General features: G+C 37.4%; 1 protein-coding gene across 1 annotated transcript; it reads right to left on the bottom strand.

The window, feature by feature from the left end:
- Window positions 1-205: 205 nt before the first annotated feature.
- On the bottom strand, window positions 206-13,343 carry LOC127944789 (rho-related GTP-binding protein Rho6-like). The gene is made up of 5 exons (XM_052541050.1): window positions 13,097-13,343; window positions 12,682-12,769; window positions 5,048-5,157; window positions 4,604-4,738; window positions 206-4,042 (listed from the first exon to the last, which is right to left on the bottom strand). Exons 1-5 carry the CDS (start codon window positions 13,214-13,216, stop codon window positions 3,797-3,799), a joined length of 699 nt encoding a protein of 232 aa, XP_052397010.1. The 5' UTR covers window positions 13,217-13,343; the 3' UTR covers window positions 206-3,796.
- Between the last annotated feature and the right edge of the window lie 1,153 nt (window positions 13,344-14,496).

Below are 14,496 nucleotides of genomic sequence, written 5' to 3'. Positions count from 1 at the left end.
GTGAAATGAGTAATTAAATTAATGGACTAATTTAGATTAAGAAATTGTTTCTTGAGCACCAAATATTAGAATGACTTGTGAAAGATCATGTGAAACTGAAGACTGGTGTAATGGCAAAGCTGAATATTCAGCAGCCATCACTAGAATAAAACTATATTTTATATCTAATCCAAGTCACTAACTCAAAAATACGCGATATGCAAAGTCATGTGTGCCACACAAAGGCAAGCTTTATTACTGGAAAGACAAAGGTAGAAGTTATTTCAAAAATAACATTTGGAAATAAAACCCATGTAAAACACAAAAAGAAAACAGTTACCTCAAATGATGAATCCAAATAAATAAGACCAAGCAGTTTTACATCAAGCACATCTTTGTCAATCTACAACATAAACAAATACTTAATCTCGTGACATTCTTTTAGATGTCTTACAAAGATTACAAAATGAGATATGTACAACTGAAGACCTAGAGGGCATGCTTGAAGTGTATTTGTTCCCAACATTGTGCAATGGCAGCATAATGATTGAATGTCCATCTCCATCACCATCACACAGAACTACAATGTCTGACCAGCCGTGTGTCATGAATACACGCTGATCAACCCAAAATTCATCTTAAGTTTCTTTATTTACGCAGTCACTAGACAATGCAAAAAGGAATTTGGTGTGTGATCACAGTGGCAGAACTTGTAAACAGCCACAGCGGCTGCTCGCATCTTCCCTTCCACCACTGACGATTGAGCAAAATGAGAAAAATATTGACTTCAAGTATACACAAATAAAGCAAAAACAATGATCTGAACAACAGTTCAAAAATGGAAAAATATCTTTCAAGAAACAGGACCAGCCTGTTCAGTTTTATTCCAAACGTCGTCTTCAATTTCCAGTTTGACCTCGCAGATTCACAAACATCAAAGCCCTTCTCAGGTCAGCTGATCCATAGATTTAAAAGATCCTGTCTGAATCTCCTTCCAGTCCTTCTGGTTCTCGTGCATTAACCTCCCTTTATGCTCATGAACAGAAAACTAATATTCCTATTCAATTGAAAAGGAGAAGAAAAAAAGTGTTGCACTCCAATGGTCATATTTTTGTCTAATTTCTTTAACAAAGGCTGAACGGTCACAATATATTGGCTTGTTTTTACAGCTGCGCTGATGAATATCCACATTAATATACGTATGTCCACAAAGCAGTAGCATTCATTTTTATAATAGCCTTTTAATTATTTTGTTTTCATTATTGCCACTGTACACACTTTGCATTATAAGCACTTCAACCATAATTATTGCTGTGTGGTGGAAAGCAGACTTCACTTTGCACATGAAAACATGTTTTTTTTTTTCATTGATAATCAAGTTTAGAAACACATTGGATGATATCCACAAATATTTCAGCTGCTAGTGCTGCAAATGAGCATGGAGGCAAAGAAACGGGAGATTCTGCTGCTCGATGACAGAATGCTACATAAGATCAACCCTCTACGGACACCTTGGCAATTGAATCGCCATTGGCTAGTAAATATTTTAGTTTACTTGCCAGACTGATATATATAGATATATATATATGTTTGTTTGTGTGTGTGTGTAAAATGTAGCAGTTTTTTAAATACACTTTTTAACATCAGTCAGTCAAGCGTCATAATAATAAATTATTATTTAATATAATTTAAGTAAGTAGTAGTAAGTAAATTTGAAAACCATGTTTGAATGCATATTACCGTATTTTTCGGACTATAAGTCACACCGGAGTATAAGTTTCATCAGTCCAAAAATAAGTCATGCCGAGGAAAAAAAACATATATAAGTTGCACTGGACTATAAGTCGCATTTATTTAGACCCAAGAGAAAACATTACCGTCTACAGCCGCAAGAGGGCGCTCTATGTGTTCAGTGTAGACTACAGGAACACTGAGCAGCATAGAGCGCCCTCTCGTGGCTGTAGACGGTAATGTTTTCTCTTGGTTCATTTCTCCTAGTTCATTTGTCTTGGTTCATGTCAATTTAATTTTGATAAATAAGTTGCACCTGACTATAAGTCGCAGGACCAACCAAACTATGAAAAAAAGTGTGACTTATAGTCCGGAAAATACGGTAGTCATTTTAACTGAAAATTTTAACTTGAGAGGTGTTTTTTATGTCATTCAAAGTTTCTGACAAAAGAAATTGGGAAAAAACTAACAAAAATACTGATAGGATAATAATGGTACGAATTCTAATAATAAAGCTATAAACACACTTAGGATTATTAAGAATTAATTAGCTGCTGGATTCATGAATATTAATCAGGTTTTGTGCGTTCGCTAGAACTGATTTGCACATTAACACATTAATGTGTTAAAAAATCAATGGAACACATTAACTCCACCCACTTCCGGGAAACCCTGCTGTTCTTAAAAGCTGAAGACTTCCATAGGAACGCTGTTATTTTGACAGGAAAATACAACAAAAAATATTGTTTAAATGTAGCGCGTCAATTCACTCTCTCTGTCTCTTGGTCTCTGTGTGTGTTTGAGAGAAAGCGACGACGATTTGTGTTCCTTCACACTACAGTTTACGGTACATCAAGTACAGGTGCGCTGTGCATCCATGGAGATGAACTGAGAAATATCACAGATCGCTTGATGGAGAGTGAAACTCTAAAGCGCTCAGTCAGAGAGTGTTTGCGAGTGAAAATATATCTGTGCTAAACTTATACTTAGCCTCCAATTAACACAATGGCAAGTAAAAATTGAGAATTTATTAGCCATTGGCTAATATTAGACATCATTTAGTGACCAGAATAAAGATTTATTCGCATGTGTGAGCGATTTACTCGCAAGTTAGAGGGTTGTGATGCATGACGAACTAAACCCAAGCTGGTCTGATCTTAAACATCTCAAACCAGGTGACTTGAAAACCTTCTTACATACATTTGGAATCTGTTGGTTTCAGAATACCTCTCCAGAGGTCATTTTCAGGAATGAAAGCTTATTCATCGTGCCAAATTTGATCCGACTGAGCCCTCGCATATCTAGTGTACAGATCCCTTTGCAAATTCATGGTTGCCTAAACTAGAGAGCAGCAGGAGACATTAGGATACAGATAATCACTGTAATATATTCCCCAGTCACACCCATATCTCTCAGATAGCTATTGCCTCTAAAAATAGAAGCGTGTATATATAAGAAGGTGTTGCAGTAGAGGAAAGAAGGGAAAACTGACTTTGGTAGCATCATATATTGTCTTTATACATTTATTTTTGGACCTTTTCCTTCTATTCCTCCATCTGAGGGTTCAGATATTGCCGGCTCTTCCTTAATCACATTTCACTTCCTACACTGCCGCCAATTCACCTAGTGTGACAATGCCAAATGGGCCGCCTTCTCCTCTCTGCACAGCTTCACAATTTTAGTGCATTCTGTAGGTATTTCTTTTGAATTGTACACCACAGATCTTGTATTTATAGATCGAATAGCTTACACTGAACTTGAGAATCTTTTTGAAACATCCGTTTCCGATTTACTTCGTTGAATCATTCCGAGGTTCAACTGACACAATGACAGGAGTGAATAGATGACGGCTGATGATGGAATCTCGTTTAAAAGCAAGATACAGTACTGAAAATACATATGCACTGTTGAAGAGCTCAGGACAAGGAGGACAGCGAGGTGTCCACTCGTTCTGAAAGGTGTTTCTTTGGGGGGTGAGGAAGGATTCCACACGTCATTGATGAGGCAATCGGAACCCACCCCCCCTTCCCCAGACCAAAGCGCAGGGAATGGTGTAGCTTTTGTTATGGGGGGTGAAGTTCTCCACTCACATTACAGAGCAACTCTTGGCCTTCTCCTTCTTGAAGGTGGAGGAGAGGAGCTCAGTCTTGCTGGGCAGGTGGAGCAGGCGTTTGGACAGCCGGCGGGTCGGGCTGGGTTTGGCGAGCGGCTGTAGCTTGTTGATGCAAGCCAGCGCAGCAGTGCGAAACACGCTGTGGATGCTCTTCTCAGAGGTGAAGGCCGAACACTCCAGATAAGCCTCAGCACCCAACTGTTTGGCCATGGCAGAGCCCTGTGATAGGAGATGCACAAACTCAGTTTGCTGTAGTTTCTCAGTCTTAATAGAAGCAACAGTGTTTCAAAAGACACTCTTTGTTCATGTCATCAGTTATCTACATACTGTAGGTAGTTCAATATTAAAATCAGCATCCTATGTAAAATAATTGTCTGATCTCTTCCCGAAGGTCCTATAAAAGGACAGAAATTGTATTTATTCCTGTGATGGAAAAGTTACATTTGCGGCATCCATTCCTCCAGTCTTCAGTCTCACACGATCCTTCAGAAATCGTTCTAATATGCTAAATTGTGGCTGTAGAAACATTTATTATCAATATTGAAAACAGCCATGCTGCTTAATATTTTTGTGGAAACTTTATACATTTTTTGCAGGATTGAATATGAAAGGACATTTCAAAGCAACAGCATTTATTCAAAATGGAAATCTTTTGTAACATAATAAATACCTTTACCATCGCTTTCGATAAATTGAATGCATCCTTGCTGAATACAAGTATTAATTAAGCAAGTAAGCAAGATCAGTGCGACAGTGATAAGAAACAACATTCGGCTGTACCTGCTCATGAGTGATGGGTGTTTGTTTCTGATTGGACAGCTCCATCAGCGTGCATACATCCGTCCGAAGGTCTGTCTTGCAACCAACAAGGAGAATACGAGTACTGGGGCAAAAGTCGATGATCTCAGCCCTCCACTGCAAACAAGACAGAAATATGCAATTGTTAGATTCTGTCTAACTAGGGTTTTGCATTACAGCGATTGTCATAATCTTGGTTTCTGAGTGCCAAGCACTTCTGGCAAGTATAGAGTGATAAATATGGCAGCCCAAAAATTAAGTACGATAAGAAAAGAAAAACAAACAAATCATTCATAAGTCTAAATTAAACACTTAATTTAAAGGTACTTTGTTTGAATTAATGTTACCACAAAATGGGTTACCTGACATTTTACAATGAAGAAAGAACAATATGGGGATTGAATATTAATAAGAATATCTAGTTACCTTCTTAAGTCCACTGTCAAAGATATCTGGACGACTGATGTCAAAACAAAGGAGCACTGCATCAGAGTCACTGTAGCAGAGGGGTCTCACATTATCATAGTATGGAGATCCTGAAACAAGAAAGATCTTACTGAATAGGAAAGTACAAGTCAGTGATGAGAAGTACGCTTTCTTCCTTTGAAACATACAATAGATACAATTCTTTTTAATAATGATAAAATATTTTTTCTGTTTGGCCCTCAAGTGCAGTTTGAGTGTCCTTAGTATATTGTTAAAATAATAAAATGCCCAAGACAGATGAGAGAAACACATTTAACTTTCATATGAAGCATTTCAGAGTGAAGCTGTGGATTGAGTGGTATTGTCTCCTTGTTTAACCATATGTTACACTGATGCAAAATTTTTAAAACAATAATAAACATTGATAAAATCTCAGAGTAAAACCCAAACATTAACAAACAAGTCAATTTTAGTTTCACATCTTTTAGCATTTTCTGCACATTAGTACTCCGATAAATCAACTTTAAGAAGACCATGTTGAAATGCTTTTAAAAATATCATGTTTCATGACCCTGCAATCTGAATCACAAAATAAAGAATTTTTTTTTTTAATGACTAATAAAATAAAATTTTACACCATTGAAACTCTAGTGACACCATGTTACATTATATCATCCATCAATCTATCATTTTAACAAGAATTTGAATAGTGTAAAATATTTAGTTCACTTACGTTTTATTTATAAAAAGTCCAAATTAATATTAATATATTCATATTTTTAAGAGCAGTCATTACTTTAACTGCCGAGTACTTGTGTACGAGTCTTTAAGCTAGAGTTCAAGAAAAGCAGATAGATCTGATGACTGTGACTGTGCTGTATATATGTGCAGACATAATCAGAATCAGACAAAGGCCGGAGGTACAGTTCCCCTGGTGATCACTTCATTTCCAGTCAGCTCAGCATACATCCTGTTAAAGCCCTCTTCCTCTCACTGCTTGCCATATTGGCATTTTTAAGGAGAAGGAAATGACAACGGAGCTCAAAGTCCTCAATGATCAATGTGTCTCACTCTCTTCCTCGATTTCTTTTTTTTCCAGCAGATTATGCAAGTGGAGCGATGGGGCTAGGGTAGGCACTTTCTCTAGCTCTAGCTCTAGCTCAGAATCCTTAAGTAAGCCACACACCCCCCTGTGCCCCCCAAACACATGCAATACCTCCAGTCCCCCGGTTTCCACAGCAACAGCCTTGTAGTCAACCATCTGCAGAGCACCGCCTTCCTAAAGGCGTCCCTTAACTGCCTATCAATCATTTGATACGGAGCACCGCTTGGTACTGAGGATGATGGGGTGGTGTTAACAGCCTTATATACACCTAACTATTGCAGAGTCTCCTTTCCTGGATTAATTTAGCCTCAGTCTCCTCCTGAACCTCATATGTCACAGTCATCAAGTCTTTGCATGAGTCAGTGATACATCGGTTAACCCATGCACTGTAGAAGCCTCATAGTATGCAATATTGATTAACTTGCCTGTTGCAAATGGAGCTTACTACCAAATTAAATGACTACCGTAAATGTAAAAAACTTTTTATTAGCGTAATCCAAGTGATTTGCAAACAAATCAATCTTATATATTGAATAAGGTTTTATTGTTTTTATTTTTTTAAGTAAATCTATCAAGCATGACCACTCAAAGACCAGTTGATTCCAAAACAATAGACTTGATTCTTTTTAGACCAAACACATACAACACAAGCAATAACTGATTCCTCATGTGCTGATTCTTTTTAGTGAATCAAATCTAATCTATACATCGTGACTGGTGTAGTTTCACTGGTTCCCAAACAAAGTGATTTTTAAGAGCAGATTATTTTGAGTGTATATTAAGTAAAGTCCTGAGACAATAAGTAAATATTTAAATTTTACATCATGTTGATTTCAAGTTAATGAAAACTTTTTCAACAGGACGCCTGAACAATTCTTTCAATAAATCACTCATTAAGACTCAAAGAATCATGAGATGTCATTTTGAATCAGTCTGACGAATCCTTCACTGAATCTACTTATTTCATGTTGACTGCGATTAAAACTCATTCAGTGGACTCATCAGACTAACTTCACTCTAAAGCACAGATCACTGCCTATTTTCTCTCTCCTACCAGGACATCACGGACACACAAGCCTGAGCGTGAGGCAGCATTCAACTGCTGCTGATCTCAATGCAGCGATCGATGTTGATGTACACCAAGGGACTGAGGAGCAATTTCAATTAGACTTGACAAAATGATACATCCCAGCAGTCACAGACAAAGACCCCCACACAGTGAGCTTACCAAAACTCACTCAAACCACTGTTTGAAATCTGAATCACATGTTCCCCCGGTTGAACAAGAGCAGAATGATATGCTGTCTGCGTATTAACCGACGCTGGATTTGTGAAGCGTTCAAAAAGGGTGAAAAAAAAAAAGAGCAGAGTAGAGTTGCTACGATCGGAATGAATGCTTTTTGTTGTGATGCAATGCCTGGAGCAAAACTAGCTTAGCTGAAAAGTAGGCCAACATGTGCATGTGATTGATATGAGACGGCCTTTTCCTTGGGCACAGGAAGAGTCTTGTGAAGAGAACAGATGGAGGTGGAGTGGGCTGCTTTTGTGTGCCACACAGAAGAGAGCCACACCGCATTCCATCTGCTGAACCCTCTCTGAAAAAGAATTTAGCTGTTTTAACCAATGACTCTGAACTATGAATGTAACTGGCAAGTTGCATCAGACATATTCTGAAACATATTAAACTGCACTCGCTCTAGAAATGTTGGTGTGCACCTGAGTGTGACTGACGTCATGGTTTGGTATGTGGACATGTTCCTTGGTCTTTTTATATGGGTATGATTTATTTCAGCACTTATTAAAGGAGTTATGTACACAATTCTAGTCTCTCGGGACTAAGCCATCTTTGACATTCTCAATGAGACGGCAATAACAGATCCTGGCAATTATTATTGCTTACTGCCATATCTGCCATTTACTTGGAAAAGAAAATATCATTCAAGTGTGAATAAGATGGTATCATAATGAAAATAGTATGCCATTGTTTCCTGCTCTTCTGCCCTCAATCTACTGCGGCAGAGCAAAATAAATCATTTTATTCAAGCGAGTGAGCTTGCTGTGTGTATTAAATGTGATGAGACAAAGACTGTGTGGCACAAAATAATTCCAGATAATATATATTTTTATTGTGTTTGTTGTTAGCTATAAGAGCAAATCTAGTGCAGTAGTATAATTCAAGAACAAATAAATTATTTTAATTAATCACTCAAAAAGACTAAAAAGTTATAATTTTGATGAATTCACTTGAATGAACTGTTCTGCAAATCATCATCATTCGACTCAAACATGTGCAACAGATTTACTTTAAAATGTTAAATAAAAACAAAAAGGCATTTTAATGAAAAATTATTAGCTAAAAAAAGCTAAATATACTATTAAAGGGGGGGTGAAATGCTCGTTTTCACTCAATATCCTGTTAATCTTGAGTACCTATAGAGTAGTACTGCATCCTTCATAACTCCAAAAAGTATTTAGTTTTATTATATTCATAAGAGAAAGATAGTCTCTACCGATTTTTCCCGGAAAAACACGAGCGCCTGGAGGCGTGACGTGTGGGTGGAGCTAAAGAATCACGAACGCGAGTAAGATTTTGCGTTGAGAGCGTTTGGAAGCTGTGACAGCTGTGAAGGCTGAAACTGAACGAGAGCAGCAGCAGCAACGACTCGCTCCGAGCGGGGCTCGAACCCGGGTCTCCGATGGGAGGCGGACGCACTAACAAGGAGGCAGAGATATTTTAAGCACTTTTACTCATCGCCTGTGGTTCCAACAAACAATCGTGACCCTTTTTCGTTGGGATTGCATCATCCTTAAGAAATAAACGATACGCAAATCCGTCGTCAAACTGGGCTTTGTTTGTAAAACAAGTATTTTAGAAATGCAGGGAACAAAAACAAACACTTGCACAACTCCATTGATGCTCTGTAAAAATAAACTCCATCCACTGGTCCCTTAATGCTGTTTTTTTTTTGGTAATCTGTGCAGGGTTGTCTTGCCCTGGCAACCAAAAACAAACTCCTTTTGTGACATTTCGCGACGCTCTCGCTCTGATCAGCGAATGCCTGTTGTGCTCTCACTCAGTGCTCTGCTATACCGGAGCGCGCGCTCTTCCGGCAGAAGTGCCTCAGGACCCATATAAGGAAATTCCGCTCCATCTAACGTCACACAGAGCCATACTTGAAAAAAACTTTCCGAAACTTGTGACAAACCGGAAGGAGTATTTTTGGAACAGAAATACTCCTTCAAACGTACAACTTAATTTTTGAAACTTTGTCCATGTTTAGCATGGGAATACAACTCTTTAACAGTGTAAAAAAACTCAGTATGCATGAAATAGCATTTCACCCCCCCTTTAAAAAAAGACAAAAATCACAAAATTACTAAACCATACTAAAATGTAACTGAAATATAAAAGTTTATTCTAAAAATATAAATAAATATTATTAGCAGTACGTAAATATTTCATATTAATTGACGTTTCAAATATGGCACAGAATGAAAAAGCTGGCTAAGAGTACACTTCAGCGCAGTGGAATCTGTGGAAATTAATCAGCGATCTCCGACTCGTGTAAATGCGAGCAGAAGGCTGAAAGAGGTCAGCATTCATAAAGGAGCTAGAAGCAAGTGAAAGGCCCTCTGCTTCTTCCCAGTAGAGATGATGAGAACAAAACCTAGAGCGTTCTCCATATCCCCCACCCCACTTTCCTGAAGATCCCAGAGATTCCGTCACAGAACATGATGAATCCCCCCTCTCTCTCACTGCAAAGGGCTGGCCATGACCGCTCAGGGAATACCATCTCTGAGCTGTGGTGGGGTTTCCTCATTGGTGCCTGTCATCAACTGCCAATGGCCACTGGAGAGCCCATTAATCTACTTGCTTTTTAATGTGCTAATGGAGCACTATTTTCACACACACGATCTTGTGAAGTCATCCCATACTGAAGCAGCAGAATTCATATTTCGCAGAAATGTACATCCATCAGCTTAATGGCAAAGGCCACCTAATCCATTGCTAATACCTCAATGCAAATTAAATATAGCCTCCATATTACAAATACAGACGGCCATCTTCTGCAGTAGGTATTACACATGATAAACCAATGATGAGGTCAGTTCTATCAATGAGAAAAGACTAAGAAGAAGCCTCGCTCACACTGAGCAGCACAAAGAGATGACATAAATAACACACAGGGAAATTCTAGAATATAACCAACCAGGTACAGAGTGCTATCTTACAGATCATAAACATGCAAAACTGCCACGCAGTAAATTAACTTCATCATTATGTCATAACATCATTATTTCCATTCATTTAACTTTTGTGTCTACTTAAGTTCAAACTAAATTTACTTTAGTAGTAACTGAATTCAAAGGGACTGAAAGTGCAATGCACTAATTACTGTAGGTTATGACTTTGGCAGCACTTTGATTTTATGCACAAAACTAAAACAGCAATTACACTTTTTACTGTGCAGTGATTGTAACGGGGGCATCATTTAGCAGTTCTGTATGAATATACACATACACCATTGAAATTTTTTTTTTTTAACCAAAATTACTTTTATTCAGCAAGGTTGTGTCAAATTGATCATAAGCGACAGTAAAGACACTTACAACATTACAGAAGATTTCTAGATAAAAAAAAATGCTGTTCTTTTGAACTTTCCATTCAAAGAAACATTAAAAGATTCCACATAAGCAAGTACAAATGTTTTCAACATTGATAATAAAGTGTTTGAGCACAAAAGCAGCATATTAGAATTCTTTCTGAAGGATCATGTGACACTGAAGACTGGAGTAATGACTGCTGAAAATTCAGCTTTGCAGATACTACATTTTAAACTATTAAACCAGGAAACAGTTGTTTTAAATTGTCATAACAGGGCCATAACCATTCAGTATTCACACACTGTGTTTTGTACAGCGTGCACACATTTAGAGACACGTATCTGACAACGAGCAAGCCTCGAATTAAGTTTCCATACCTTAATTCATTTGAATGGACAAATACATACAAAAGTATGTATATCCTTTTAAATTAATACAGTACATTTGGACTTTTTTTGCCAAATTATTAATTTATCATATCACTGAACTCATTTGTCACACTGTGGATACAGCAAATTCAGTTTGAGAGTACTTTGATTTGGATTATCTGTTTGTCTCCAAGCAGACTAAATCAGATTAAGCACAAGCAAATGACTGAGGCATATTAACGGCACATATTTCATTCAACAATCTGACCATGAAATCACAATCCTTGCTTTCTCTCTCCCTCACTCACTGTCTGCCAGTCTCTATCTCACGCATACAACCAACAAACACATGACAGTAACCCAGTCCTATCAGCCACACTTCACAGTAAGCGGGCCACTAGATGTTTCTGGGTGCTGATTATGATGATTCTGTTGGCGTGTGTTTAGCACACTTCCAGAGAGCCATGAGATTATCATGTCTGTCATTTACTAGGGATTCAGAAATGAGCAGTGTGGAGCAGACAAACAGCACATAGTAATCAGGCCAATATGCTAGAATGGGAAGCCGTGGGGAGATGTGAACTGCCTCAGTGACCACACACTCCCTCGTTAGTCTGCTGACTATGTATGACTGCTTATAAAAAGACAGACGTCTAGACTCGTGCCTGGTGCATATTGCACACAAAACTAGAAAGCAATTTCTCAGTTTGGCAAGCTCCAGTCTGACTGTCTGAAAACCATGTTAACAAAGTATTGGGTTAATGTTTTCAGTAATTCAAGCAGTTTTGAGGATGAAAATTACAGGATTTTCAAAAGTTTCTCAAGATTCAAGTTAACTAGATAGCAGAGCTGTATATTCACTTTTTGTCCATACTCAAAAAGATAAAATAAATTAAATCATCTGTACTTATTACATTTTGCCCAGTGGACACGGTGACATTGACAAATCAAACGCATAAAAAGTTTTTATAAAGTGAATTTTTTTTTTTATGTGTTGTTCCATTGCAAACATCTGTTGCAATTATTCACCATTTACATTTTGTTGCACTGGTTCAGCGTCAGCATAAATAATTATATTGCATTCAAATTCAATATTCTAATCAGTAAGTTTAGTAATCAGTTTAGTAACTGGCCCGAATTGGTTGAAAAAATAGCCAGACTGTTGTCTTGAACAGAATATAAAATAACTAAAATTTCTAACACAAAAGAAAGTAGCTGTGATGACAAACTGTCATATTTTTAAAGTCAAACAACACAGAGGTTTCCAATTTCTAGTGTTTTATCCAGACAATTCCAGTCAGACTATGAATACACTCAAACGCAAAAATGTAATATATATATATATATATATATATATATTCACAATATATCAAAAATATAATTTAATGTAATGTTTTATATAATAATATAACTGATATGCTATGTCCTCTAATTTCACATTTCATTTCGTTGATATTGCTCCATATTACAATGCATGGACCATCCAAGTTGCGTAACATAAAAAAATACAAATGTTATTTTAGTATTGAATAACTGAATTCTCCGTCTAGTCTTACCTGACGTGTCCCATAAACTCAGTTCAACGCGCTGGTCATCGAGCTCCAGACAGGCTGTGTAGTTCTCGAATACTGTGGGCACGTACGTCTGTGGAGATGCAACATATCAACACCGATCAACGCATGTGATGCTGCATGTATGTGATGCTTGGGAATAATAATAATAAAAAAAACACTTTAAATGCAAACGTATCGTTGTTTATCTCTACGATTAACGATTTAATGTATGCATTATTGTTATGCCAGTGCAATAAATAATATGGGATAACTTACTTGGTAAACAAAGCATGTTACATTGAAACAATCATTTAAATTCTCAACATGTATGAGCAAAAATGATTATTCGGCAAAACCATTAGGATATCATTTTTTACAATTAATTTAATGAATGGGCTTCTGTCGGAAATGTACTGACCTCTGGATAACAATCCTTAGCCAAAACCTGTAACATCGCAGTTTTCCCGCATTGAACATCCCCAACCAGCACCAGTTTACATCTGACCACCAATGGCTGTGCGTTTCTTCTCTCTTTCATGATTTTGCGTTATATTAATACCTAACAAAATGATCTAAAATATATATTAAAAAAAAAACCTAAAACAGACTTAGACGAGGATGCGCGAGTGCATAGACGTTTCTGTATATTCAACACCACGAGTTGCCTGCAGTCCAAGTGATTAAACGGTGAACTGTGGGTTTATATATGCCGCACAACAGCCAATCAGCTTGCACGATGCTCATGACGTCTTACATTCCTTTTCTTTCCTTCGTCCTGAAGCGTACTTCCCCAACGGCTCAGCCTTTTGGGAAACTTTTATCTCATCCTTACTGTATAAAAAATTCAACAAAATTTCTAATTTTATACATGAGGTTTATACATGAGTTTCCAAAATGTCCACATTTGGGTTGTCCTGTGATTACAAAAGACTATAAGACTATATATATATTTAGTTTGAGGTATAGTATATAAATACTATATAAATATAGATATAGTACACACACACACACACACACACACACACACACACACATATATATATATGGATTACATATACTATATGCTAAATCACATAGCCTGTGAGAATAGCATTTGAGGCAGTAGTAGGCCTACACTGAATGTCTGTCACATACAAACTAAATCATTCCACTTGTCAGCTTTTCCTGCATATTCTGGCATCTTCATTGTCTCCAGCGTAATTAATTAGATTAGTTTTCTCTCCAATAGCCACAGGCATGAGGTCAATAGGACTGTTCGCACATTCTTATCCCACCGCCTACTGACTTTCACCTTTAATGATCTGTGAATTGCCTGCTTTCTTTCGGGGAAGACAAGTGTTTTGCTTTCATTTCCCGATGTCTTTTTAATTCATATATGTTAACAAATGCCCCCCCAGATAATACATCCCACAAAATTTCAATAGCTAATTCTCAAACTACTACATTTGTATGCCCTAATCCTGAAAAAATGGTCATAGTCCTGATTAAACGTATTAGTTTTGACATGCATATTTGGTTTATTTTCGGTTTTAAAGTCATTTTACAGTAAAGTTTCACATGACTCCTTATAAAAATCCCCTTGACTAAAACCATGAAAAGGTTTGTTTACAATACTAAGTGACTGGATTATTGGACAAATGACTCTTTTATCCCTGTCTCTGTTTGTTTTGGACACAATGTAGTTTGATTAATGGTGGGTGGGAGGCCAGAAGTTTTTTGGCCTGATGGGACAGTTTAAAATCTCAGCCCTCAGGGTGTCTCAGAAGGCTAAAGTGGTCTGATAGACACCAGGCACACAGAGGCACTGACACTTTCAAG

The sequence above is a fragment of the Carassius gibelio genome, chromosome A23 (assembly GCF_023724105.1).
Source record: "Carassius gibelio isolate Cgi1373 ecotype wild population from Czech Republic chromosome A23, carGib1.2-hapl.c, whole genome shotgun sequence".
NCBI classification, from domain to species: Eukaryota; Metazoa; Chordata; class Actinopteri; order Cypriniformes; family Cyprinidae; genus Carassius; species Carassius gibelio.
Note: the sequence above shows the minus strand (reverse complement) of the source record. Positions and strands in the feature narration are given on the sequence as shown.

What these genes read in the sequence shown, in the direction of transcription:
- LOC127944789 (XM_052541050.1), bottom strand. Translation starts at nt 13,216, where the DNA reads ATGAAAGAGAGAAGAAACGCACAGCCATTGGTGGTCAGATGTAAACTG. An exon ending in CTAAGGATTGTTATCCAGAG is followed by an intron (nt 12,770 to 13,096) that starts GTCAGTACATTT and finishes GCATCTCCACAG; the next exon opens with ACGTACGTGCCCACAGTATT. An exon ending in GAGTTTATGGGACACGTCAG is followed by an intron (nt 5,158 to 12,681) that starts GTAAGACTAGAC and finishes TTCTTGTTTCAG; the next exon opens with GATCTCCATACTATGATAAT.